Source organism: Zonotrichia albicollis, chromosome 2 (genome assembly GCF_047830755.1).
Source record: "Zonotrichia albicollis isolate bZonAlb1 chromosome 2, bZonAlb1.hap1, whole genome shotgun sequence".
NCBI lineage: Eukaryota > Metazoa > Chordata > Aves > Passeriformes > Passerellidae > Zonotrichia > Zonotrichia albicollis.
In genome coordinates this window covers 103163751-103191749 of record NC_133820.1, presented here as the reverse complement: position 1 = coordinate 103191749, position 27999 = coordinate 103163751, and the positions used below count along the sequence as shown (strand labels likewise).

General features: G+C 43.3%; 1 protein-coding gene and 1 long non-coding RNA gene across 3 annotated transcripts; one reads left to right on the top strand and one right to left on the bottom strand.

The window, feature by feature from the left end:
- The first annotated feature begins 2535 nt into the window (after nt 1-2535).
- Nucleotides 2536-14191, top strand: CHAMP1 (chromosome alignment maintaining phosphoprotein 1). 2 transcript variants are annotated; one of them, XM_074535904.1, is made up of 2 exons: nt 2536-2659; nt 10540-14191. In XM_074535904.1, exon 2 carries the CDS (start codon nt 10601-10603, stop codon nt 13370-13372), a length of 2772 nt encoding a protein of 923 aa, XP_074392005.1. In that variant the 5' UTR covers nt 2536-2659; nt 10540-10600; the 3' UTR covers nt 13373-14191. The 2 variants fall into 2 exon arrangements, with proteins under 2 accessions (XP_074392005.1, XP_005488044.2); XM_005487987.4 differs by lacking the exon at nt 2536-2659 and adding an exon at nt 2913-3929.
- Nucleotides 13636-27722, bottom strand: LOC141728255 (uncharacterized). The gene is made up of 3 exons (XR_012579132.1): nt 27423-27722; nt 16990-17131; nt 13636-16562 (listed from the first exon to the last, which is right to left on the bottom strand). It is a non-coding gene; the product is annotated as an uncharacterized LOC141728255 (long non-coding RNA).
- Between the last annotated feature and the right edge of the window lie 277 nt (nt 27723-27999).

Here is a 27999-nt window from a genome sequence, read left to right as displayed (position 1 = left end):
ACAACAGGTTATTAGCTGGCCTTGGGTTGACTTTACAGCTATTACCATGAATGAACAAAGCAGGAGTCAGCATTCTGAGTAATAAAAAACAGATAAAATGCAAGTAAAAGGGGGATGAGTAGCAATAATGTTATTAGCTGAAGACTTGGATGGAAACAACCAGTTGGTTTTTGTTAGTCATGGGAAAACCACAATCCCCAATGATGAATGTATAACGTGAAGTCAAAGAGATCCGAGCCTGGGACATGACTACACAGAAGACCGGGAGGGTATCTAGCCTGCAGTGCTACATTTCGCCATGACATCTAGATGTGGAAAAAAGAAATAAATTCCTCATCAATCAGTAATTGTAGTTAATCACTACACTTCTGCTACATTTTCAGAACATGGGCAGGATTGATTTTGTTGGAAACTCAGATACGACTGGCAAAAAATACTGCTTCTATCCAAGCAGCCAGGGGATGTGACAAATCACTGCTAAATGCTGCCTGTCACAGAGAGCGCCCTCTTGGTAAGGAAATGCTGCCGAATGCCCAGCTCGAACCTTCCCTGGAGGAGCTCTGAGCCATTCCTACCTATCCTCTCAGGGGGCACCAGGGAGAAAAGCTTAACATCTTTCCCTCAGCTTCCCTCCGCTTAAGAGAAAAGGACTCAAAACATTCCTCATTTGTGGAGATGCCAGGGTGCTTGGTTGAGATGGAGTAGGTGAACTTTTATTTGTGTAACGGCTAAAGCTCTGATCTGATAAGGCACAGGGTGAATGATGGGCTGTGAGTGAGATAAGAGCTGGATCCCCCGGACAGGATTGTGCCCCGTGTCATGCTAAGCTGTGCTTCCTTGCACAAACCACTGGGCTGTGGGGCTCCCTCTCCTCTTCCTGGGAAATGCTGGGAACTCTGAGTGTGACCTGAGAGGGTTCATCTCTGCTGATGGGACACAATGGGGCACAACTGACTCAATGCACTGCCAGGATGGGCAGCTGTGCTGCCTTAGAAGGTGTCGAGGACTCCCAAAGTGCCCCATGATCTACAGTACTACATGAAGCTCCCTGCTCCTGAGGAGGGACCTGATTTATATTTATCTGACCCAGAGTGAATATAAACACAAGAGATTCTGTGTTCCACCGATTCCTCCCCACCACTTCTTCGGGACTTCCCTCATGACTCGACCAGCACTTCGACCAAGACTGTACAGATGCTCACACTCTTGTTTTTCCTTTCCTTTTCCTTTTCCTTTTCCTTTTCCTTTTCCTTTTCCTTTTCCTTTTCCTTTTCCTTTTCCTTTCCTTGAAATTTCCTTGAAATTTCCTTTTCTTGAAATTTCCTTTCCTTTATTTTCCTTGAAATTTCCTTTCCTTGAAATTTCCTTTTCTCCTTGTCTGTGTCCTTGAGTGATGCTGCACTTTCAGATTGCAATGCTTTCATGTTGTATTACTATAGATAATAACCACCAAAACAGCTCCCTACCTGTTTTCCTTTGCAACTAAGTTGTTCTATAATAAACCCTACATTGTTGATTTATGAATACTGATCATTCACACTAATGTGCCCCAAGGGATCTAGTAACAAGAACGTGGGTTATCCCCACCTTCTGTCCTAATAAAATTCCCTTCAGCCTCCAGAGAGTCTTTCCTTAAACACTTCCAGGGAGTAACCCTCCCTGGAGTTGTTTAAGGAAAACTGGACATGATACCCAGTGCTCTGGTCTGGTTGACATGGGGGTGCTCACTCACAGGCTGGAGTGGATTTCAGAGGTCTTTTCCAACTTAATTCGTTCTCTGATTCTGTGAGTCTGTCATTCCTTCCATACTGGACAAAAAGCACTGCTAAACCCAAAAGACAAAAAACAATTCCTGAATTGCTTTTTGAAGAACTAGACACGCAGTACCTGAGGCGTGGCCTCTTTGCACTGGAGAGCCCACACCGAGAATCCTGCATACATTTCTGGGCCCCTCAATTCAGGAAGGACATTAATGGGCAGATCCAGAGCAGAGCAATGGGGTGCGTGTCCTACAGGGAGCGACTGAGGGAGCTGGGGTCGCTCAGCCTGGAGAGCAGGAGGCTCAGGGGACACCTTACCTTTCACTATGATCACTTGACAGGAGGCTGTAGCAGGTTGAGGTCAGGCTCTTCTCCCAGGCAACCAGTAGAATGAGAGGACACAGTCTTAAACGGCATCAAGGGATTTTTAGGCTGGATATGAGGGAGAATTTCTTTACTCAAAGGGCGATTGCTTATTGGAATGTGCTGCCCAGGGAGGTGGTGGAGTCACCATCTCTGGAGGTATTGAAGGAAAACTGGACATGGCACCGAGGGCCATGGTCTTGTTGACACGGTGGTGTTTGGTAACAGTCGAGGATCTCAGAGCTCTTTTGCAGCCTAGTTTGTGACTTTGTGACTCTGTTTCTGGCATTCTGGAATTCTCCCCGCACTGGACAAGCCCCCTGTGGGCCCCCAGACAGGCCAGGCACCCCGGGCGGCAGCGCCCCCTGCCGGCGGGCGCGGAGGGCGGTGCGGCCCGGCCCCGCCCCCGGCCCCGCCGCCGCGGCCGCGGCACGTGACCCGGCCCCGCCTCCCGCCGCCGCCGCCGCCGCCATTGGCGGGGGGAGCCCGGCCCGGCCCCCCCGGCCCCGCGCCCGCCGTCCCGGAGGTGCCGATCGGTGAGTGCGGGCGGCCCGTCCCGCTCGCCCCCCGCTCCCGCCGGCCGGGCCCGGCGCGCTTCCCTCCCTCCCCCTGGGCATCGGGCCTGGGCCTTCCCCTTGTCCAGCCCCCGCCGCGCGGGGGGCGGCGGCGGCTGCCGGTGCCGGCGCGGGGGGAACAAAACCGGCGGGGCCGCGCACGGGAGGGAAGAAGGAGAAGGGAGGCGGCGAGGGAGAGCGCCCGGAGGGGCGGGATGAATGGGCGGGCGGCGTGGCCCCCGGCCCCGGGGGTGCGGCCCCCGGGAGGGCCGGGCAGCGGGGAGCCGGCGGCGCCGGGAAAGCCGAGCCCGCAGGCACCCCCTTCCCGCAGGAAAGTTAAAGTGATGCCGGCGGAGCCAGGAGCGGGAGGAGCACGCTGCCGGTTCGCTGTCCTGGGGTAGCGAGTTGGGCACGGGACGTGTCCCCGCCGGGACCGGGCCCTTCCCCGGTGACAGAAATAGCTGCCGGGAGCGGCGGCGTCGCACGTGGGAGCGGAGAAGCAGGTGCAGAGGGCTGGCTCAGCACAGCTCTGGAGAGCGTGTCCTGTGAGCAGCGGCTCCGGGAGCTGGGGTGTTCGCCTGGAGAGGAGGAGGCTCGGGGGGACCTTACCGCTCTCTGCAGCCGCGGGAAAGGAAGGTATAGCCAGGTGGGGATCGGCCTCTCCTCCCAGGCAACAAGTGACAGGACGAGATGACATGATCTTAAACGGCAGCAAGGGACGCTTAGATTGGACATTAGGAAGGATTTCTTCACTGTGAAAGTGAATAGACATTTAAATGGACTGTCCAGAGTGGTGTTGGAGTCGCTGTCCCTGGAGGTGTTGAAGGAAAGACTGGATGTGACGCTGAGTGCCATGGTCTGCTTGACAAGGTGGTGTTCAGTCACAGTTTGGAGCTCGATCATCTCAGAGGTCTTTTCCAACCTCAATGATTCTATGAATTTTTTGCAAGTGAGGAATATAGAAACTTTGGATTTCACATTTCTCTTCTGTAATCTTTCCTTGAACTGCATATTCTTTTAGGGTAGTGTAAATGGAATTCTTAGGATGTTACCAAGTTGCACAGCCTTAATTCGGTTCTTGACTAGATTGCAATGCTCTAGTGGCACTTCATTAGCTCAGGTACAGCACTGCAGCAATAAGGTTTTCAGGGCCATTTTTGGAAGCCAACTGGAAGTGGAATTGGAACTTGGAGTTAGAAAGCTGTAGAAGCAGTACATGGAATTAATTTCTTCAGTCTTGAATCTGTCAAAGGTACATTGATTTTACTCTGCAATTTAGACTGTTGTTAGATCTTTTGTTGAGAACTAATGTTGTGTAGACTTGTCGTTCTCTTAACAAAGATTGAAATATTGCAAAACTGTTGCAGTTCTGGGTGCTTTGTTTTTCTTAAGTCATCTGTATGTGCATTAAGCATTGTCACTTTGTAGATCTCCACTGCCTTGAACCTTTCCTGGAAACATGGAACTTCATAATGCCGCGTTTCCTGCCTGGATCTTAGTGCCTCCCATGTTCTTAGCGTATCTTGTGGTTTCAGTGGCTGGTTGGGTTGGAGTGTTTGCACCTTGTGTAGCTGTGAAATTTTCAAGACCTTGTTCAGCAATTGTTGCTGGTGGAACTTAGCCTGAGTAGACTGGCTGGTAGCTGGGAGTTCAGATGTGAGGTTGTGGTCAGATACTGTGGACACTTGTGGACTAGCAGGAGCACAGGACTGCATGTCTTGTTCCTGGTGCCTTGGAAGTGATGCCTTTACCTGCCTGGTGCCTTGCAGAGTGCCTGCTCTGCCCCACTGTGGGATGTTTGTGTGCAGCTTCCTCTGGGAGCTAAACTTCTCTTTGTCAGTCACAACACAGGCATGTAGCTTCAAGAGAAGCATCATGCTGCCACCAGACTGCCATTCATTTTTTGGCACTGCAAGAATGTGTAATTTTTCCTTTTGCTTAAACCCAGCAAAACTCTGGATCTGTTCCTTCTAGCAGAGGCAATGATGCTGCTGTATCTCACTTACTCAGATTTCTTTTGCTGGGAACAAATTTGCCACTGACCCTCCTCACTGACAGAGGGTTATGACTGAACTGTTTGTCTGGAAGAAACTTCCAAGGCTGACGAAAATCAACAGTGATCCTTCCTGTGCAGTGACTGGTATAGGGAATCTTATGTGTGGTTGTAGTGCCCTGCAGAACATCACATGGCTTTTCTTCTGGATCATTTTCCCAGCTGTGTTGGTGCCATTAAAGTATGCTGCATGTTCTCTAGCTGCTTGTGTTTCACCAGGGTTGATTGTTCATTGAGAGGAAAAGAGTTATAGATTTTTCTGCCACTGAAAACCAAGACAGTCTGGTTTTGAACAATGATGTGGCAGACTATTTGTTGCTGTGCTCTGAATTTCTTCATGTAATGTTAAAAGAAATCTAATTTTCTGTGCTCACAGACAGTCTAGATCTTTAGGTTTGAGCCCTTTGTTGCTTCCCTTGGACAGTAATAGCTTATCTTCAGTAGAGGAAAAATGCAGGTATATATTAACTGTTGTAATGCTAAGTGTAGAATGTGGTTACTAAAAATTACCAGGAATGATTGGAAGACTTGTAGCTATGACACTGGAATGGTGTTAAAAAGTAGAGATATCTTGTTTGCTGCCAGAGTCATGTTGTGCCAACACTTGCATGGATTCCTTGTTATATGTAGGTATCTCCTCTGCATTTGTCCACTTTTCTTCCATGGGGAGGTTTTTGAGAGGCTGTAGGAAGTATGGCTTAATCTTAAGTAGGATCCTTGTGGAAGATGGGATATGGACTCCATGAACCATGTCAGACATGGCTGGATGTGTTGGCTGGGAAGACATCAGGAGGTCTCTCCTCTCTGTGCATTAGCTTGGGATGCTCCTGTTGCTCAGTTTAACATGAACTCAGCAGAAACTTCTGATGCTGTTTGACTCCGCTCTGTGGCTGCCTTGTGATACTCATAACCAACTTTTGGTTGAATTTGTGGTTATCTCGCTGCCTCTGATTTCCTGGATACTTCTTCTTTCTGCCAAATCGCAACTTTAGCCTCTTGACTGCTAGGAACAAATCAAGAAAAGCAGTGATGGTTGTTCTTTTCTCAGGTAGATACTTGGCCTCGTTACCAATCCTTTTTCCATGCTGTTTTTCTGTTTTTCCCCTGATGGAGGAGATTATGGCCAGAACTGCAATGTAGGGACAGGAACTGGTGTAAGGATCTTCAGCATCTCAGTGGAGAGAGGAGAGGGTTGGTGGTAGGAACCTCTGTTTGTAGGTTCTAAACATGCCTGGAAGAAGAGGGGTTGGGAGAGGTGGCTGATGGAGCAGCAGTGGGGACTGGTGGTCCCACTGCTGGGATTTGTGTCTCTTCAGGCACTTTTAAACTGAGTGATGGACATTGATCTGTGTCACTTCAAGTCAGCTAAGAGCTGGGTTGGTACTGATGCTGTTACTGTGCTTGACATCTGAGGATATAGTGAGCTTTTAGCCAGAAGCACTTACCTGCCCAGGTAGATTTCAGTGGGAAATGTCATGTCTTAGGAAGACTCTGAATGAGTCTTGGCTGCCTTAAGTTAAAATTTAGTATTGCAAGCCCCAGAATCTTAGTTGAATCACAGTATTTTGTCTTGCAGGCAGGATGTGGATGCAGAACAGGCATAAATGCTGGGCTTCAGGCTTCTGTTTTGGTTGTAGTGTGTTCTGTTTGGCTGCATGTGTGTTTGTTTTCTCAGTGTTGCAGCCATGGAAAGTGAGAAAAGTAGGAGGGAATGTAGAAAGAGCAATTAAAGAATGTGTTGTGCTTTGTAGTGTTACAGTAGCATGCAGCACAGGCTCAGTTATAGCCACTGCTGCACTGCACAAGCTGTTTCCTGAGAGTTTGAATAGGGGAATGCTCAGGTGTCTTTTTTACAAAACAGTTATGGCCTGGCAGAGTGTTCAACTAAACAAAGTGGCCTGGGGCCTGCACAGCAGTTATTTGTACTTGCAGAGGTGGCAGCTTCTTTGTCCTCCTAGGAGTACTCAAGAAGTCTGGAGAGATGCTCCAGTGACCATCTGTCTTCTGCTTTGTTCAGTGGAGAAGCTGTTGCTCATGACAATTTGATCTTTGTCCTGAAATTCATACTTTTCCTTAAAGAGCTTCGGAGCACTAGAATGATGTGATTTAGTATTTGGTTCAGGTCTCTGCAGTGCACATGGAGCACCCTGACAAAGACACACCATTTATTTAATAAAACCTTTTTATGGGTTTGATTTGCAGCAGCACATTCCCTTTAATGTCTGCTATAATGCATTTACACAGGGGGAGCACGGTCCATCTCCCTCAGTGTTGCCAGAAGGATGCTGCTGAGCACAGATTACATCACAGTTCATGCAGGACCAAGGCCACGGGGGCCTGGTTACTGAGCATATGGTTTCTAGGCTGGCTGGCTCTGCTGGTGTGGGACTCTTTAGAAAACAGTGACATGTTGTTCCTTGCACTTTCACCCAGCTGGGCAAGCCAGGATGCCATGCAGAACAAGTTCTGATGCAGGAGTGGGGGCAAAGAGCAGTGTGAAGCAGAGTCATCTGTGTGAGAAACCTGAGTACAGAGGAGGACAGCAACCAAAACCATGTAGAGACAGTGGCACTGGAGCTCAATATTGAGAAGGAGTCTGGAAAATCTTTCAAACTAGCTATGTAGATCTGTGCTAAGTGAACCAGCAACATCTCAAGAGTTTATTCTTCCAGAAGTGTTTCAACAAATTTGAATTGACAACATGAGTTAGTACAGGCTCAGTGCTGTTTGTTACTGATCCCAGTAACTCTTCTGAAACTAGATTTACTATTCCATGGGCTTGCAGCCCAAGGTGCTGCAATAACCAAGAGTTGTCTTGCTCAGTAGGGTGCCTCAATTAAGTAGAGATTTCAGCAGAAGAGGCAGTTAATTCAGTGACTGCCAGGTACGCTGGATTGAGTTACAAAACTGAAAATGCTGGGTGATGGCAATGTGACACAAAGTGCCCTCAGCTCTTTAGTGTTATTTCTTATGCAAAAGGCTTGACTGTCAAGACTTTTAGATGTCTGGATTGTGCCTGTAACTTCTTTGGTTCCAAAATAATCTAATGGCCAAAAAAGCTTAGCATTAATGTGGACAATTTGTGGAATTTGGGAACTGCTGACTTTTTCTAACTGTTGTATTTGGAAAGAAAGTGGGAATTTTCATCATAAAGTAAGATAGAACTGAATAAAAGAAGACGATGGGGACGTGGGGTGAAGTGTGTTTCAGTGAATAACAAAAAACTGCAGCAAGGGCAACAGGTGACTTGAAGAGCTGGGAAATTATGAAGAGAGTAGAAAAGATTGTCTCTTAAACTTTGTTATAAACTGTGATAAATTCAAATTAGAAAAGGCCTTTTTTGGTTTTCTGTGAAAAGAAAATGGGTTATTCAGGATTACAACCAATTTTGGAATTGACAAATTCCCTTTCAAGTCTAAAAATATGATTGCTGCAGTACATCTTCATTATCCTAATTATGTTCTGCTGTGATTTGATTAAAAAAAAACAAAACCTTTTTATTTTGCTCATATCAGCAATTCAGAAATTTTTGCTTTCAAATTTAAATTTTCCTTTTCTCCTGTTGTTCTGAATCCAGCAAACAAAATATAAAGTAGTTCATAAAGATTTGAAAGTCTTTTAGAGTACTAAGACATGGTGTGCTGTGGGTTTTTACAATTGGCAGGTTATATTCTGTTGAAGAGATACAGCCCACTGAGCACTGCTGTCATCTTTGTTTTGTTTTCATCTTTTACAGACCTAAAAAATTTGTTATAAAATGTTGGGAAGTGTTTTGGGTCAACACTGAATGTGGTGTGGGGTACAATTTGGGGTGTCTTTTGTATATGGCTGCCAGCAGTGCTGGGAAACTGCAGCTTGTACCCCAAAGGCCCTTCCACTTCAGTGTCTCTGGGGCAGAGTAATTACTTCTCATTTGCAGCTAGGCTGTGGTCGGATGCTGTTCATTTGCCTCATGGTTGTGAAGCAGGTTCCTTCTCAAAGCTCCGCATGTGGTTCCACGGTGCTTCCCAATTGGAAATCTACCTGTTCCTGTGGCTTAATGTGATGTGTGTATGCACAGTGCACACAAAGGAGTTGCTCCATAAGCAGCTGAGCTAGTGAACCTGTATTTCTTAAGGATTTGTGCCCTCCTGCTCCTCAGCCAATCCTTCTTTCCTGGTTTTTTGCTGTATTCATCTCATCCTTTAGCAGCACTGCTAATTTGCTTTCATTCTGTCTCTACCCCAAGCCCAAAGCAACTCACTGCTGTAGTATTTTGAATTCCTTCCCCTTTTCCTTAATTAAAGCTGAATCAGATACTGCTTGCTCTGAATGTTTCAAGACTTTTTGTGGAGAGGCTAAACAGAAGAAGTTGCTGCTAAGTGACATATTCTGCCTCAGTGGAGGCATTGCTTGCATTCTCTAGTTGCTGATTTTCATGAAAGGTGTAGAAATGCAAAGTAAGGCTGGATTGCTTTGTCCAGTTTGATTGGCATTGACTGTGGGGCAGTGTGTTTGTATAGGCCTCATTTCCATGAGAAATCAGGGGGAAAATGCTTTAGGAATAAATTAAGAAAACTTGCTTTGAATGCATATTTTTAGACTTGTTAGTCTTAAATATATTTAGACAGGTAAAATTAATGTTAAAATTAAACAACAATTTTGAATGTTTTGAAGCAGTGTGTTTTACAACACCCCCCAAAATTAGGCTGATAGCTTAGCATGATTAATCATGTAACAACTGTTTAATTTCAACCTACAAGGAAGAAGTGTGCTTATTTCACTTAAAAGTCCTTTTTACCTTCCACTTTGTCAGTATAACTTGCAGACTATGGCTGGACTTGGTTTTCTGCTTATTGCAGTAGCTAATCTGGTTAAATTCTTTTGAAAATTGGGGAGTCTAGCCAAATCATTAAAAGCTATTTACGTTGGGGGGGTTGGTTGGTTTTGGGGATTTTTTGTTGTTGTTGTTGTTGCTATTTTGTGGGGTTTTTTAAGTCTTGTAAAAAACCATTAATTTTGAGAAATTTCGATCTCTGGGGTGAGGAAAACATTGTTCTGGATACAGTCGACCGACTGGATACAGCTACCAACTGGAAAAAAAACCCTGCTGTTTTTCTTAAATAGTATTTTTGTTGTTATTGGGGCAACAGATGAACTAATGGAACAGGAAAGATCCTTTTCATAATAGATGAAGCTTTTATGATCAGTGTATTTTTTATCATATAATTAGTGAAAGGAAGCCAGTATTTAACAGATGAAAACAGCCTAGACTTTAGACTGCTGTTTTCTTGAATTTTAGTTTGGTCTTTGTCAAAAAGGGATTATTTGTTTTGAAATTTAATGGTGAAGGTGCATTTTTTAAATGGCCTTATCTCAGTGGCATTGTTTCAAGTACTTTCCAAAGTACTTTTTGGTTTCAGTTTACATGTATAATGTAAGTAATACAATGTCAATAAAAGCTCATCAAATATGGGAAGAGAAGACAATGGAGAAAACAAGTCACATTTATCAAGTGAAATTCAGACTTTACTCTTCATTACCTGGAGTTTTTTTATCATTTGCTTCCAGTTTTTTTACATAGGTAGGAAGGCCTATTGTTAAATATAAGCTTTATTTTTTCAAGTTTTACTGATGCAAAATGACTTTCAGGAGTTGGTGACACTTATGTTTGGATTTCTCTATGAAGTAGTCAGTACCTGTGCAAAATCTATGCTTTCTACAAAGGGAGTGGGGGTGAGCAGGGAAAAGCCCATGTGGTTATTTAGGAGTGACAGAGTTGAAATTAACATGAAAGGATAACTATACAGATCTTTTTCCTTTATTGCAGGAACTGAAAAATCCTCTTTAAAAGGTGCACTGCTGTGGGGACTGTTACTGCCTATAGAAAAATGGACATGCTGCAGATACTACGTAAAACCACAGAGCGCTTGGAATGTGACTACTGCAGCTTCAGGGGAACTGACTATGAGAACATACAAATTCATATGGGTACTGTTCACCCAGAGTGTTGTGATGAAATGGATGCTGCTGGCTTGGGCAAACTTATATTTTATCAAAAAAGTGCAAAACTGTTTCACTGCCATAAATGCTTCTTTACCAGCAAGATGTATTGCAACGTATATTATCACATCAAAGCACAGCATGCAGCACCTGAGAAGTGGAACGAAGAACAGAAAGAGCAACAGGTAGAAGTAGATTCAGATTCGTCCAAGAAAAGCGTCACGTTGGAGCCACAGAAACCTACCCTTTCCCCTGAGTCAGGCAAACCTGCCCTTTCTCCTGAACTCCCCAAATCAGAACCTGTTGTTTCCCCCAAGCTTCAGAAATCTTCTGTGTCTCCAGAGCCTCAGAAGTCTGCTCAGGTGACTTCTCCAGAGCCAGAGAAGTCAGTCCAGACTGTGTCCCCAGATCCAGAAAAGTCAGCCCAGGCCACATCTCCCGATCCAGAGAAGTTAGCCTCATCTGTGTCCCCTGACCCACAGAAGCCATCTCCTGCTGTGTCTCCTGACCCACAGAAGCCATCTCCTGTCGTGTCTCCTGACCCACAGAAGCCATCTCCTGCTGTGTCCCCCGACCCACAGAAGCCAGCCCCGGCCACGTCTCCAGAGCCCCGCCGGCATTCCCCCGCCATATCGCCTGAGCCCCGGCGCCATTCTCCTGCTGTGTCTCCAGAGCCCCGCAGATACTCCCCAGCTGTGTCACCAGAGCCAAAGAAACCTCCTCCAGCAGCGTCCCCTGAGCCACGCAAACATCCCTCCCAAATGCGTCGGCCCGCTTCTGCTGCTTCTCCTGAGAGCCGGAGGCCTGCTTCTGCGGTTTCACCGGAGTCATGGAGACCTGGCCCAACTGTTTCCCCTGAGCCCTGGAGAGCTTCACCTCATGAAGTGCAGAAGTCCCCCACAGTTTCTCCCTGGGCTTCAAAGCCTGCCATGTCGGTGTCCATGGAATCCCGGAGGTCTGCCCCCGAGTCCCGAAGGCCTGGTTCAGTTGTGTTGCCAGAACCTAGGAGGCTTGTTTCTGATTCGTGTAAGTCTACGTCGTTTTCTGAATCCCAGAAGTCTACTCTTGTTTCTTCTGAGCCCTGGAAACCCATCTCATCTGTTTACCCTGAAGGCTGGAAACCTGTTCTGTCCCCTGACACATGGAAGCATTCTCCCCCTGTTTCTCCTGAGCTTCGAAAGTCCAGTCACACTGTTTCCTCTGACTCTTGGAAGCCTTCTTTCTTTCCTGAGGTCCGTAAGCCTGGTGTTTCAGTATCTCCTGAATCTTGGAAACTCTCTGAGTCACGGAAATCAATGTATTTTTCTGAAACTCAGAAATCCACCTCAGCTGCTTCATCTGAGATTCAGAAACGGGCTCATTTCCCTGAGCCTCGGAAAAGAGTGTTGTTCCCAGAGACTCGCAAATCTAATCCTACTGCCTCTATTGATGTCCAGAAACGTGCTGTCTTTTCTGAGCCCCAAAATCAGACGTCTACTTCTGCTGTTTCTACTGAAGGTCAAAAACAAGCTCTGTGTTCTGAAGCCCAAAAATCCGCTCTTGTTTCTTCTGAAGTCCAGAAGCATGCCCTGTTTTCTGAAGCCCAAAAACTCACTTCAATTTCCTCTGAAGTTCAGGAGTCTACTTCCTTTCTAGAGTCTCAGAAATCCACATCTCCTGAAGTTCAGAAACATGGCCTCTTTACTGAGTCCCAGAAACCTACTCCTGTTTCTCCCGAGACACTCAAGCAAGCTGTTTTCACAGACTGCCAGAAATCTGCTGTTTCCCCTGATGTTCAAAAGCATGCTGTATTTTCTGAGATGCAGAAGCCTGCTGCTGCTCTATCCTCTGATGTCCAGAGACATGCTGAAACTACTGTACCTTCTGAAATCCAGAAGAACATCCTGTTTTCCGAGCCTCACAAGTCTGCTTCGGGCTTTTTCTCTGAGCCCCAAACACCTAGTGAGTCTGGTGAGAGTGACTTTCTCTCTCACAGTTTAGATGATCAGAAACCACTGGATGATTTATTCTCGCAGGATGAACAGTCAATATTAGCCAAAGAATCACCTGAACACATGTTATATTCATGCCCAAAAAAGAAGCCCAAGAAGGAAAACCAGGAGATCTCAGATTCTGAACTAAATAGTAGTGAGTGTGGAAAACCAGTGGTGGACTCAATGGAGATAAAGGAACAAGAGTCCAACAGTGACCAAGAGCAGTATGATATGGAGTCATCTGATTACAGCAAAGAGAGCAAAATGGATGCAACTACTCCTACGCAGCCACCGTGTGTGCTTCAATTTACTGAAGAGAAAGAGGCTTTCATCTCTGAGGAAGAAATAGCAAAGTACATGAAGCGTGGCAAGGGAAAGTATTACTGCAAAATCTGTTGCTGTCGTGCAATGAAAAAAGGTGCTGTCTTGCACCATTTAGTTAACAAGCATAATGTTCAAAGCCCATACAAATGTAAAATATGTGGCAAAGCTTTTCTCTTGGAGTCTCTTCTTAAAAATCATGTTGCTGCTCATGGTCAAAGTCTGTTGAAGTGTCCCCGTTGTAATTTTGAATCAAATTTTCCCCGAGGCTTTAAGAAACATTTAACCCATTGCCAAAGCCGTCATAGTGATGATACACCTAAAAAACACTTGGACAGCCTTGAACCACTTGAAGAACAAATTTAATCTGGTTTTTTTTTGCCTTGTGCTAGGAAAGCTGAAGTTACGAAGTGTTCAAAAGTGTTACTGTATGTTAACCGAGTAGTTTAGCTGATCTGACAAGTCAGAAGATGCATGGTTTATTGTACTATGTTTAACTTGTCTTATAGCTGTATTACTGAGAAGATTTACTTTTAAAAGTAATTTTAAATGCGTGTTCATGTCTTTGTATTACCCATCAGTAGAGTCATATTTTATTTTTCAGATGTACTATGTTTTTGAAACCAAAATGGATACAAATTAGTTTTGTAAAGATTTGTAAAACATATAGGCAATTAAGGACTGGAGTGGCAAGCAATCTGTATTTTCCTGTGAAGACAACTTCTTTTTTCACATTTGTTAAATGTGGTATTTTTAAAAATGTTTTTATCAAGTTCTCAAATCAAATTCTCACTAAATTGAATGTGAATGAGCAAGAATATGAGGAATATGAGGAACTACCAATATTCCTGGTAGGAATACAAGGAACTACCAATATTCCTGGAATAATTCTGCCCTGAGGTAATTGAGTGTATAGACATTTGCTGGAAATTTATTGCACTCAGTTCTCTGACTTGTCTCAGATTTAGAAGCATCGAGGTACTTATTTTGTGATTCTGTATTTTGGCCATGTTTTAATCATTTACTAATATACATTAAATTGATAGATTAACGTCAGACTATGTATAGCTCAACACTTTCTCTTGATGATCCAGATGTTTGTAATGTCAGACGACCCCTAAATTTCCTGTATTTGGTGAAATGTTATGCTTTAATGTTTTAACAATAAAAAGAAACCCAACCTGGTGTTGGCCATAATTTTTTTTGTTCAAGTCAAGAACAAAACCTTTGTATTCAGCATAGTATCTTTTAAGTATCTTTGGCAACAAGAGATGCAAAAGTACCTAGGACGTCTGCTTTGGAAGCTTCAACTTCGCAGTCATCAGCCTCAGTCATCACTCAGCAAGGTTAGTCTGAATTTCCCATCTCTTTCAGAAGAGCATGTCAGATGTAAATGAAAAGAAAGGAAAACAAGAATTTATATTTATGCACTGTTATTTAGGATGCTGGCCTTTGTGTGATCTGTATATTATTTGTTAAAAACACATAAGTACTTTTTAATTCAGAAGGAATGTAGATTTTATGTGGAGGCAGCAGAAGGAAGAAGGAGTTCCTCTCCAGCTGATTTATGCTTAGACAAGCTGTTTTAAATATGGGTTTAGGATATGAAGGTTAGTGTTAAATTAATAATAAAAAAGTCTCCAAGTGTAATCTCCAACCAAAGAGCTTCAGATTGGTTTGATTGAAGCTTGTATTTTTATCTTTGTTGTCTTTCGTGAGGATTTCTGTAAGGAAGGGCAAAGATATTTAAAGCTCTACACTCAGGTGACTTCTTAGTGCTGTTTATTAAGTGAAAGAGTTGCCTTCCTACCATGTCTGTATGAATAATTCAAATGCATTGTGTGACTTACTGCGTATGTTCTGTGGCTCCAGTTCAGTGTAGAAAGAGTGGCATTAACTAAAAGCCAGTAAAAGTGACTCATTCAGGACAGCACAGAATCATACAGTCATTCTTTACTTCCCAGGTGTTAGAAAATATTATTTCTTGCAATGGCAAATATTTAGTAATGAAAGTCAGCATAGTGAAATGATTTCCTGACTTTGCAGCATGTCTTCATTACGCTTGGGTGTAATACTCGCAGTATTCAACTTTCAGGTTCTCTAACTTTTTAAAGGCTGTTACATTCATAGATCATATATATGACTGAGAAAGTGCTTTTATATGAACTTTTAGGCAGCTCTTTTTTATCATCCCTATCCTTGGAGAGGAACCTCTTTTGTGTACTCTTAGAAGGACACTGATTTCAATCCTTTTTGTGAAGAATGCTCAAGGGAAAGTACAAAAGGAAAACAATAAAGAAACATCAGAGGATGTTGTTACAGAAGGATGTTGGCTGTGGCCATATGTGCAATACAAACTTCATCTTTCTATGGCAAAAAGTTGTTGGTTGTATGGAATGCTCAGTCATGTTTTTAAGGTGCATTTTCACCATCTTTCATTCAGTCAAACTAAAAGTAGTCTGCAGAGAACTTGGAGGTGTTTGACAGAAAAGGCCGTTTTTGTCTCAGGTTACAACTTAATTTCATTTAAATATTTGGGGAGAGATTCTTGCAACAATTACTAGTTTGAGTAATATTATATCTTCAGCATAGCTAAGAGTGTCTAAGTAGCTGTCTTGGTATATTAGTATGTTGCTTATCTCTAGATCAGAGAAACATGGAATGTAATCATTAGAATATGAACACATATTACATTATTGGTACTATTTTGTCTTACATTAATGAGTAAATTAATGTGTAAAAACACCCCTGAAGACCATTTAGGATTCAGTGTTTTAAAATGAGAATTCTGTGCTTCACCATTGTCTATTCTGAGAAAGATTCTAGCAAAGATGTATTAAATTTTAGTATTAAAATTTAGTAGAAGTCAAAGGAATTCTTGCTAATTTGTATTGTCTGACATACTTGACCAGGTATTTCTTCTGAGCTGTACAATCAAAAGAGTAGGCTTGCTTTCTTTCTTTCTTTGGGCAGAAGGGACAGTGAGTTCATATGGGCTTATGGTAACTCTAAACCTGCACCCTCAATCACAGATATGCTGGCTGAGTTGCTTATCGATGATGTCTTGGCAACTCAGTTCCATTATTTCCTCACATCTGCCTCTTATCTGTCAGTTGTCTGCTGGGTTGGATTTTTTTTTTCTTTTTTGGCTGCCTCTGTACCTTTTTTCTCTGTCTTACTGAATGCTCAGGCAAGATTTTTCTTATACCTTGTGAAAGTGTGCCCAAGCCCCAAGTGCTAACCCCCAACAAAATGGATAAACTGTGTTTGTGTGCTTAGTGTTTCATTAGCTGAACTAAGCCTTGGTGTTGTAGTTGAGACTTGCTGTTCTGTTGAAGCTGCAGGGTAGCCCTCATTGTACCTAGACACTCCATGACTCCAGCAGAGCTTTGTGCAGGTATCAAAACCAGATGTGCTGATTCCCTGTCTCAAATGCTTATACTAATATTGACTCATCAAAGTGTACAACCTTCTGAAATCCAAAACCTCAAACTCCAAAGTTTAAGTGAAACTCAGTGGAAAAGCAGGCATTTATTCCCAGAGGCTTCCTCCAGTGCTGCAAGAGAAAAAATTAAAAACAGTTGTTCTGCTCTTTGTACACTCCGCTTTTAGTTTTATTCCTTATTCTTCCTCCATGCACAGCGTTAAAACTTGAAACATATTGAGGAAAAACAGCTTTTAAATACCTCCCAAACCTCCTGCATTTTAAAAGTAAAAATAAAAATAAATTCTTTAAACCCAGTGGGGAAAACTAAATGCTTGCATTAAGAAAAAGGTACCTAACGTAGATATATGTCATCCTGACTTTGCAGAAGAGTGAAAGTTTTATCAGTTACAGCATCCATGCTCTGTACTTCTAGTTAGCAGTAGTCAGATGTTCACAGACACAAGAGGGTGAAGTTTCTGGCAGCTTTTCACAGAAGATCCCCCCCTCCCCATAGCCCCCCACTACCCAAGCCTGGCCACACAAAGCCAATACTTACTGCTGCATTAGTGGAAAAAACCTGAGCAAAGCAGGACTGTAACCAAGTGGGGTGGGTGGATTGGTGGCTGCAGGCACAAAGAAATCTGATGTATCCAGTGCACCTTTGTCTTTTCCTCACCAGCAAGGTCTCCCACGCCTCTCTGTTTAGTCAAAGGGTGGAAGAAGTGGAAGAACTACCATCAGAGAGGGTTGAGTCAGGAGTGACTCAAGAGAACACTACTCATGCACATCCATGGCACCCTGGGGGTGGTGTCCAGGGTGCTGTGAGAATTGGCTGACACCTATGGCTATTGTACATCATCTTTAATAGAGTTTTGGGAAAAGTTCCCTGTCATTGGAGAAGAAGAAATGCTTCACCCATGTTCAAAAAAGTACAGGAAGATGGTCCAGATTCCCCTACTGGCAAATATTTAATTTCTGTAGTTCTGATAAAAAATGATGAAAACATTAAAGGTAAATACTTTGGTTATTTTATAAATGGCATTCTATAAATGTCAATACTTACGCTGATTTTAAGGACAGAATCTTTCTGAAAGTTAAAGGAAAGCAGGGGGATGTGCATTGAAGAACTCTTAAATCTACTTCTGTTTTCCCTCATTCTGCAGTTCCCAAATATGTAACGTTATAAGGACTCATCCATGCAGTTGCTACAGACCTGAATTGGCTCAGTGATACCCCATGCTGTTTTATTTTGGAGGAGAGCTGGTAATGACCAAATGAAGAATTTGGAGAAAATCAGCTCTGCAGTTGAAATGATGTCTCAGCATGTCATTAACACATATTGGTAGAGCAACCTCACAGATGGGACAGAAGCTTTTTACGTGAGGACCATATGTGCACTAAAGAGATAAAGTAATGACCTTTCTGTTGTGGCTTTGGCTTTAGGGGTTACTGCTCTCAGCTGCCTGACTCCTTTTGTCTGTGCTCTGTTCCTTAGCCCCTTTTGCTTGAACTGTTCACCTGTGTGATTTCTAAAGCAGAAATTAGTCTCTTAAAATGTCTTGACTATCTATAAATATATATTTTTTTTCAAAACCAGAATGATTTCCAACTGACTACATTTATGGTTAAATGAAACATCCCACTATGGTGCAAATAGGGTGTTAACATCCAAAAGGGGCAAAAGAAGTCACGTGGGGATGAATGGCAGGTAGTAATTGCTTATTTCTTAGCAAAAGGGCATGCATATACTAGGGAAAATTTCTTGACCAAAAGGAGTGTGAGGCCAGACAGGCTGGAGTAGGCAGCTCAGGGAGTCACCCTCCTGGAGGTGTGTGAAAGAGATGTAGATGTGGCACTTGGGGATATGCTTTAGTGCTTGCAGTGCTACATTAACAGTTGGACTTGATGAGCTAAGAGACCTTCCCAACCTAAAGAGTTCTATGATTCTGTGATTCTACATGTAGCCTATGTGGACCAAAATATTCCTATTTGAATGAGTCCCTCACTAAATGTCACTTCAGGCTCCTTCCAAGGCCCTGCCACTGAGCACTCTGGGACTTGTATCAGCCGAACCACAAACCTGCCTGTGAAATGAAATGCTTTCTACCTTATTGTGAGGCAAATCAATGTGTATTAGAATGTTAAATGGTTTTCTTAAAGTATTTTGCTGCATAAATCAATTATTTATGTGGGAATTATACCAAATGAACTGTTAAATATTGTTTTCCTCTAGTTTCCAGATGCTGTTCTGCTCTGTACCCAACCTACTGCCCATTAAGACTCTTCCTCTGTCCTCTGAAACAAGTGTCTTTGTTTCAAAGTCAGCTTTAAAAAAGTGACAGTATGGAATATTAATTTCACCTGAAAACATAATTTCTGTGGCTCAAGGCAGGTTGAAGTTGACACAAACAAACTCTTAAACAAAGGAAATGTTCCTGATATGCATATGAGAGAAGTACACATTGGTCAGAAAGGGGTATGTGTGTGCAAGTACAGCATGGCTTTTACTGCAATCACATGTAAGAGATTGTTTTGTTACAGATTTCTCTCATATCTAACTGCCCAAAGATTTCACAAGTAAAATAATTTTCAGAGCTGGAAACCAAACAGACTTTACTCCCTTTGGACTGTGCTGATCTCCAGGGTGACTTTAGGACTGCAAAGTGTCAGAAAATATTAGTGTGGAAATTCTCATTGATGTGTTGCAAGACTTGATGTACATTTTAATCTACACGGGAGGAATTATGGTTTCTCATTGAATTATATTATACGGACTTCTATAATTAATTTTCAACTAATTCAGTGTGGATATTTTAAATGATCCTATGCTCTGACATTGCTGTTTGTGCATTGCTAGATCCTGTCATTATTTTTTTAGTCTCCCTATTATCTGATTCTTTTAATTTGCTCTGGAATCAGCAACACATTTCTTGATTAGGCAGTACCTCTGCAAAGAAATCTGCCTGAGGATTGAGTGTATCAGCCATTTTTTACTTTTTGGTGCCTTGCCCAGAGAAGTTGGAGATGCCCCATCCCTGGAAGTGTTCAAGGCCAGCTGGTCTAGTGGAAGGTGTCCCTGCCCACGGCAGAAGGGCTGTAACTGGAGGATTTGTAACTAGAGGATTTTTAAGGCCCCTTCCAACGCAAACCATTCAGCGATGGTACGATTCTGTGCTACACCAAGAGCACAGAAGTTTCATTGTTCGCTGCCTCCCGGAGCCCACTTTCGGTAAAGTTGTCATTAGAGGGAGCCCCAGAGCAATTTATGAGCAGATCAGCTTTAAACGTGCTAAGTACACACACGCACAAATAACAATAGTCATAGTAACAACAACAACAATAATAATAACAACAATACCAACAATCATAACTAATAATAACTAATAATAATAATAATAATAATAATAATGATAATAATAATAATAATAATAAGAAGAAGAAGAAGAAGAAGAAGAAGAAGCCAATGATTGGTTCACAAATGGCTCTGAGCTTTTGTCCGTATTCTGGTGAATTAATTTTGGCCCTCCTCTGACTGATTTCCTCACCACTGTATGCCGAGTATTTTGTTTTTAAAGCATTTGTTTTCTTTGACATCCCTCCCTGCTGTGCAGTATTCCCACTCCGTCAGCATATGCATTATTTACAAAGGTGCTCAAAACATTTATGTAATCACCAAAAAATGACCTCTCTAGTTCTTCAGGCCACTGCTCCTCTCATGTTGGTAAGAAGAAGCTCTGAGGGAGTTTCAGAGGAGCTCTGCCCTTCCCATGGAGGTGTTGGAGTGCTGGGCTGTGCTCGGGGCCCCCCATGCCAGCCTGCTGTGCCCAGGACCCCTGCTGGCCATGAGCTCTGTAAGTGCAAAGAGGATTTCAGTGCAGTCCACAGCAGCTGGTGCACACACACAGAGACACAGCCTGTGTCTAACAGGGGGTTTAAAGATCCCAGACCTGTTGACAGCCAGAAAAGGAGGGGATGAAGCAGGGCCACAAGCATTCCCCTCAAGTCTTGCTCACAGCAGTTGCAGCTCCCACTGCTTTTGTGGAAGACCCCAGCAGAGTTTCTCACCCAAAGGTTACACTGAGAAGAACACACAGAGATCACACAGTGATTCAGTCACACAGAAATGCACTGGAGGGAACTAGTGAGATGGAAAAGAGAAGAAATGTGAGAAACCACATTTAGATCCAGGTTAAACTCTCCCAGGTTTGGGCAGAGAGAGGACATTTTCCAGGTAAGAAATCTGAACATATGAATCCAGGTGTAGCTGGCAGTGTCATAGAAGTCTGCCTGCAAGACAGTGGTGGCATGTCTGGGTTTAGTATGTTTTCACTTCCACTTCCAGCACTTATTTGTTATTGATGCACAGCAAGACAGTGACTGTCTTGCTGTCACCATGTTGGTGACATATTTATTTATTTTTTATATATTATCTAATATTAAATTAGATATAAGGGAGAAGTTAGTTACTGTGCAGGTGGTGAGGCACTGGAACAGGTTGTCCAGAAAATTTGTGGATGCTCCATCCTTGGATTTGTTCCAGGTCAGGTTGGATGGATCTTTGAGCAACCTGGTCGAGTGGAAGGTGTCTGTGGCAGGGGGCATGAGATCATCTTTGGGGTCCTTTCCAAACCAGTCTGATTTTCTGTTACATCCGTGCTTTGAGACATTGTCTTCAGACGCAGCCTGCCCATCTGCAGTCATATTTCCCCTTGAAATCCTAGGGAATTTTGACTGAGTAAGGCTGTGCATGACTTGTCCTACAGAGGCAAAAGCAGTTTGCAGATACAAAACAAAAACAAGCCCTGAAACGTCTGTCCTTCATCATTTTGCATTGACTTGCTGTGGTCTGGGCCATCTCCAGCATTTTTTCCTCTATGCTCTCATTACTCCAGGCAATAATGAAACTGAATAAGTGAAATGACGAACTTGGCCTTGACATGGTCAAAATGTTGTTGAAATGGGGAAAAATACACACATACTGCCTTGGCCATGGGAACCTTCCTGCTTCATTTATCGTAAAAAAATACCAGAAATCTTTAATTCCCTCAATTTCATAATCAATTTCAGACTTCTTTGGCACACATCCACTCTTAGGTGTTGCAAAAATCATCAGAGACAAAAAAGTCAGAAGACTTTCATAATTTGATCTTTCCATCGTGTCACTGAGATTTTTTTTTAAATTGTAACTTCCTACTAAAGCAACAGAAGTAAAGTTGTAGGGATGTCTTAATAGCATTGAAATGATCACCAGGAATGGTCACATCACTTGCAAGCAAATGCCTCTTGACTAATGGTCTCCCACTGTAAGATGAGCTGACAAAATGAGATAAATGGTCTTAGGCAGGATTGCTGGCATAGCCTTCATTGTGGTTTTGAAGCAGCAAGGAAAGATTCAAATACCTACGTGTTTACAACAAAATCAGAGCTATTTATCTAAACTGGTTTATGTCGGCACATTTATGGGCAAACAGCTGAAGTGAAGATTCCAGTTTTGCTGATAAATAACAGAAAATGAACCCACTGCCCCTGGCTTGTGCAGCATAGTTCACATTGCTTTGCAGCAGCTGCAGGATGGGGTTTTTACATTTTGTGTAAACAAACAGATATGATCCCAGCACAGGGCAGGGCTCCTGCCAGGCTCTGGAGCAGCAGCTCTGCAGCCTCCCGGCCAGGAGAAAGCAGGCACTGGAGCCTTTGATAGCTGTTGGCCTGGGCTGTGTCCTACCCAGATTTCTTAAAGCAGGCTATTTTATTGTTTGGCCATGAACTCATTGCTGATTAGATGGAAGTGGGTTTGTTTAATTTAAAAAAAAGTAAAAAAGAAAACAAAGGCCAACAAATTGAGTTAAAACTATGTGGTTTATGGCAGAAAATGCCAGAGTTAATTATGGTTACCATCTGTTTCATCAAAACTTTTATTTGCTTTGGATACATCTATTTTCAGGTCAGGGCTGGTTTTAATATCTTTCTCAAATTTATTCCAGTGACGAGGCACTTTAAAATTAAATTACCTTATTCTCTGTAACCCTGAGCAGAGTGGTGATGTCTGCAGTGACCTTATGGTGCTATTTCTTGTAAAGAAAATATTGCTGTGGCTTTAATCACTGCAAGCTTAGCCCTGCAAGCAGAAAGCTTGCATGGGTTTTCCCAGAGATTTATTAAAGGAGATATCTGTGTTTCTGTGGGAGGCATATTGCAAACATGAATGACATGCTTCTCCCCAGTATCTCCTTTCCACTACCTGACCATGATTTAATTTCTAATAAATCAATTTTCAAAAAAACCCACGAAGAATTCACCTCTTCTCATGGTAGTTCTGCACACACCTCGTTGCTAAGAGCTGTGTCACAATGTATGAGTCAGCCACCTGGAGAGCCTTGCAATGCTCTTGTAAGGCAGAGTCTGGAGGCGCTGAGTGCCTGGACATGGCCTGAGCTTCTGCCCCATGGACTGGATTGCAGCACGGGGCCCATTATAGCAGGCTCCTGCTGCACTGCTGGGCTGCCTGCAGTCCCTAGGGAATGCTGGCATGTTCAACACTTCTTGACTGGTTTCCAGGAGGCTTGTGAGGTATTTGAAATCAATGTGATGTATTACTATCAGTAAATAGAAGAGGCCAGGCTATTGCTTAGGTGATAGAAGAAAGGTGCCAGTGAAGCTGGCATCAGAAAAATGGCAAAGTACAATAACTTCTTTTAAGAGCACATCTGTCTTATTATATACACATTCCCCAAAACATTTATTTCTCTGGCAAAGGTATCACTGACCAAATGATTGTCATTTCTAAGGCTCAAAGCGACACATGGACTCATGTGTACTAAATCCTATGAATTCAAGGAAAATTCAATGGAGGATCTGCTTCTAGAAGGAAAAATTCTTTACCCTGCCTCCTTCAAAGAGAAACAAAAACATCCTTTATTATCCTTAGTGAGAGAACTGTGCTGCTGCTACCATTCTACATAGTGAGATGATGATTCCTTGAAAATCTTGCTCCTCTTACGTCTTAAATAAATACTAACCTAATGGGAGTGATAGGGAATTAGGCAATAAGATTAGAAGGAGAGATTGTTCCTGAATCAGTCCACTAGGATTAACCGGGCTTTGTTCCATGGCAACTTAGCTAAGAATAATCATGACTGCAAATAGTGCTGTTCCAGTTTCTTGGGTGGAGTGCGGAGTGAAATTGCTGGTCTCCAAATGCAATTGTTAATGTGTTTGGTGGTTCTTAAATGTCACTGTGGCTGTACTTCAGCAATTCAGTTAGAATTGGTCTTGCCATCACATGTGATGCATAAGGAATCCAAGCCCCTGCAGGCAAGCTGAGTTCACAAGGTCCTTGTATTTTCAGATTATTTCTGGTGGGACATGATTTCTGGCATTCACAGTTGAGGCTGACAGCATTGACTCTGCCAAGAGTCATTGGTTGTGCACGAGGTATGAAAGGAGCATGTGAGAGATGTGGGCTGGGGCAGGCAGGCTGGCACACTGGTGGGTCCTGATGATAGACCAGTTCTCAAGAATGTGGATCTCAGGTGGAGGAGCAATTCAAAGCACCTCTGTTCATCCATGCTGCAGGACACACATAGCCAAGCCCTGTTGTGGGAGCAGCCGAGCTGAAGGGCAGTGTCACCTCTGAGCAGCTTGATTACATTCATTGTGTCCAGGAAGAATCTTGAGAATTTTTTTAATTGTAAGTCTTGGATTGCTTTATATTACTTGTTTTTATTTTTCTACTGCATAGTCCCCTACCTCACATTGCAACATATTTTTATTTTAAAAGCATCGGCCTGTCTCTTTTGTGCTTGGAAACTATGGTGTTTTCTCAATACACCAATTTAAATTGGCATGAATCATTTCTACATATTTGATTATGGTGTCACAATCATTTAAACAAAGATGATGAGAGTGAATTTAATCATTTCACTGCAGGCAACACCAAACTCACTCAGGGTTCAGGTAGCATTAATTTGTGTACTCAAAACCACTGCAAGATACTCTGATAGGAAAAAAACCACCATATTTATTGGCTTACGGTTTAATGTGTGTTTCCAAACAGTCAGTTATTTCTCCTAAAATGAGCCAAGCTTCTTCAAGAAGATGTGTTCAGGGACACCCCTGCTTCTCAAGTAACTCTTTTTAAGGTTTACTCACTGGGGTAAATCTGTGCCTTTGGGGCACTCTCCAGCCTCTCCTGCCCACAACCATTACCAGGTTTGTTGGTCCAAGAGTCTCAGCTCTCCTGGGCACCCTGCATCCTCTGTCTACAGTGAGTCTGGCTGATGCCAAGAGCAGATGATATCTTTAGCTTTAATTGTTTGGCCTGAGCCTGCTGCCCAGGTTCCTGCACCAGCTGGAGGCACGTGGTGGGCACCAGCAGGGGATGGCTCAGGGGCTCTTGTGACAGCCTTGGGGATGGAGGAGCTGCCTCCCACCACAGACTCTTCTTCCCTTCCCCTGGCTGCAGACAGGACACAGGTGTCCAGCCAAGACCTGACCCAAATGTGTAAGAAAGGAAGGGAGATGGTTGACAGTCAAGTCATCCAAACACAAATTCAATGAAATAAAACACTGTTCATTCCTCTGAAGGGAGGTGAAGAGCAGAAGACAGGATGAGGAGAGTGAAGCCCATGCATACATTTCCTCATTAACTGTGGGTTTTAGCTGGGCTGCTCTCATTCTTGAGTTCAAGGTCACCCTTTATTATGGATGTTTCACCCAGGTGGTGTTGACAATTCCCTTTACCCACACACAGATGCACACACCCTCCACCTGGCTCCTTTGGTAGATCAGCACCTTTCATCTTTGAGTCTCCTCTCTTGTCCTACCTCCAGATCTGGGTTCTCACCAGCCAGACACTCACCAGGGCATTCCCCATCTCACTGCTGGTTTGCAATGGGCTTATGGTACTGGCTGAACCCCACCTTGCCTTGCCATCATTGCCTTTCCCATTTTCCCCCTCCAATTACTTGTTTCTTATTTAACTCCTTATAACCAAATGAATAATGGCAATCTCATAAAAATTACAGCATCTTTACAATATAATATTCATCCCTGTTACATTTAAGACATGGTGCTTAAACTCTTCATCATACACTTTCATTGAAGGTAATTCTGGAGTCTGCTTACTTTTAAAATAGACACAAAAAATGTACATATGATTTGTGCTTGTGGTTATGTACAGCCCTGTGTGCCTTTGGAAGAAAACACCTACAAATCTTGTGGAGACATGACAGACAGACTTTCTGGGGTAGATAATTTGGAAACTCATATGCAAGATTGCAGCAAGCCCATCCCAGATGGCAGATTTCAGGCTAGAGGAGATTATCCATTCAATGCATCAGGCACAGGCATGGTTTACAACAAAGGGCCCATCCCATCTGAGCCATGTCACGGGCAGTGAAAGAGCTGTGCATGTGTGCTCATGCTACTGAAATTCCCACCTGCCATCCCATTTTCTTGTCCTGGTGGAAGCCTCATTGTGTGCCATATTTTTGCCATGAGGAGGAGTACTCATTGCTCACCAGCTGTGTTTTGATTCCACTTGCTGTCCCTGCTCTGTGTCCTTGGGTATGTACACCTCTTGGGTTGCCTGCCAGATCACTCAGCTGAGGCTGAAATACTCTTCAAGATCCTGGGTTAGGAAATATTTATGCAGGAACAACAAACAAGAAAATGTGGCCTCTGTGTTGTCCTTTGGCTTGGAGCTAAAATTAAGTGTGTCGGCAGGAGAGGGGAGCAGATGCTGAGCAGGCCAGCGCTGGTGCACAGGCTCCAGGGCCAGCTGAAACCATGGGAGGCTGTGCCTCCAGCACACAGCCCTGGGCAGCTCACACAGCACTGGGGTAAAGCTGCAGTGTGGGGCAAAGTACCCTCTATGCCCTCCGCCTGCCGTGAGCAGGAGGTAGGACAGTCCTTGTGCCACTTGCAAAGTGCATTTTTTGATCTTCAGTCCCATTTAAAAAGAGAAAAAAACAGAGAAAAATTCCGCTCCCCCTTCCCTGAATTACAATAATTAATTCGATGCTTTGTGCTTTTTTGCCAAGCTCACAAAGAACACCTCCTTTTTAACACTTTGCAGGAAAATGCTGATCTGTTTTCCAGAACTGATTTAATCTATATCTTTTGTTGTTTAATATCCTGTGGATATTTGGCTAAATTCTAATAAAGCAGCCAGAGTGCACCACCATGGGAATTCTGTCAAAATCCTCCTGAGGAAAATAGTATTCATCCCAAGGGATGTGTCATAGGTCAAACAAAAGCTGTCATACCTCCTCCTTATTTTGAAAGCACCCATCCTCTCAACTTTTATTTGCAACCAATATAAAAAAAACTTTTTGTCAGCAATTTGTCTTTTTGTTTATATGCTGGTGTGCTAACTAATTATTACAATTCCACACAGTGCTAATCTTGCTATAATGGTATTTCTAGTATGACAACTTTCATCTGCTGACTAAACAAGCACAGTCTTGCCTTTTCTCAGCATGGCCATGAGTCAAAAACGAGTCACTGGGAACTGAGGATCCTAGGGCTCGCCCGCACATGGTTTTTCCATGAGGGCAATTAGACAAGTTCAAGTCAAAGCAACGCATCCCCCAAGCATGGGTGAAACTGCATTCCTGTTAAAGTCAGCACAGCTTATCTGAATCAATTCAGTGTAACAAGCAGTCCATGTTAGAATAACTGCTCTGGAGTGCATGGACTGCCTGTGCTGCTCTGGCTGAGACAGTATCACAACATCCACCACCAAGCCAGCACTCCCAGAACATTTCTTTCTGACAATATAAGTGTGACATTTTAGAAAGAGTCTTTAGGACAAGAAATTGGACATCATGCCATTCACCAAAAATGTGAGATTTTTCCCTCTGTCTTCTTTCAGATCTGGGAATTAAGAGCTTGGACTCTGAGGCTACAATTGTTATAGGGGGCAACACAACAAGGGAACTTTTGTTAATCTCACACCAAATGACTGGGTGCACCTTTGCCACTTACCTCAGGGCAGCAAACATTCTTCTGACACAGAAGCTCCTGCAAGGGGCTCACCATGCAGGAACCTCACCACAGGACCAGACTGAGAGTAGCTGTCCTTTACCCCATGTTGCACTGTGCATGACACATCTTCTGTAGCATGGGAGTTTTCTTTGTTCCTTTTTCCTTTTTTTCTTTTCTTTCTTTTTTTAAAGCCTGACTAGCATGTGCTGATGGTGCAGGTACACAATGTGTTTGCTTTGGCAGTGAAAGCAGCTGAATAATTTCCCACTTCTTCCCCCAGCCCAGCTGTTCACCCTGTTCCTCTTGGTTGTGCTGACTGTTTGCATATGGGTAGGACAAGCCAGGACAGAGAAATAACAATGTTAACTTTCAACAAAAAATCCCCAGCATTCACAGTTGCAAGGAGGACACTGACTTGTGATTGGGAGAGGAATGCACTGCAGAGGATAAATAACTTTAAAATACATTATTAAAAAAGCATTTTGTACAGTCTGCTAAAGAATTAGAAAGCAGCTTGTGTTAGGGACAAGGACGTTAAAGGTACAAAAGATGTGAAAAACAAGTGTTGAAATAAATA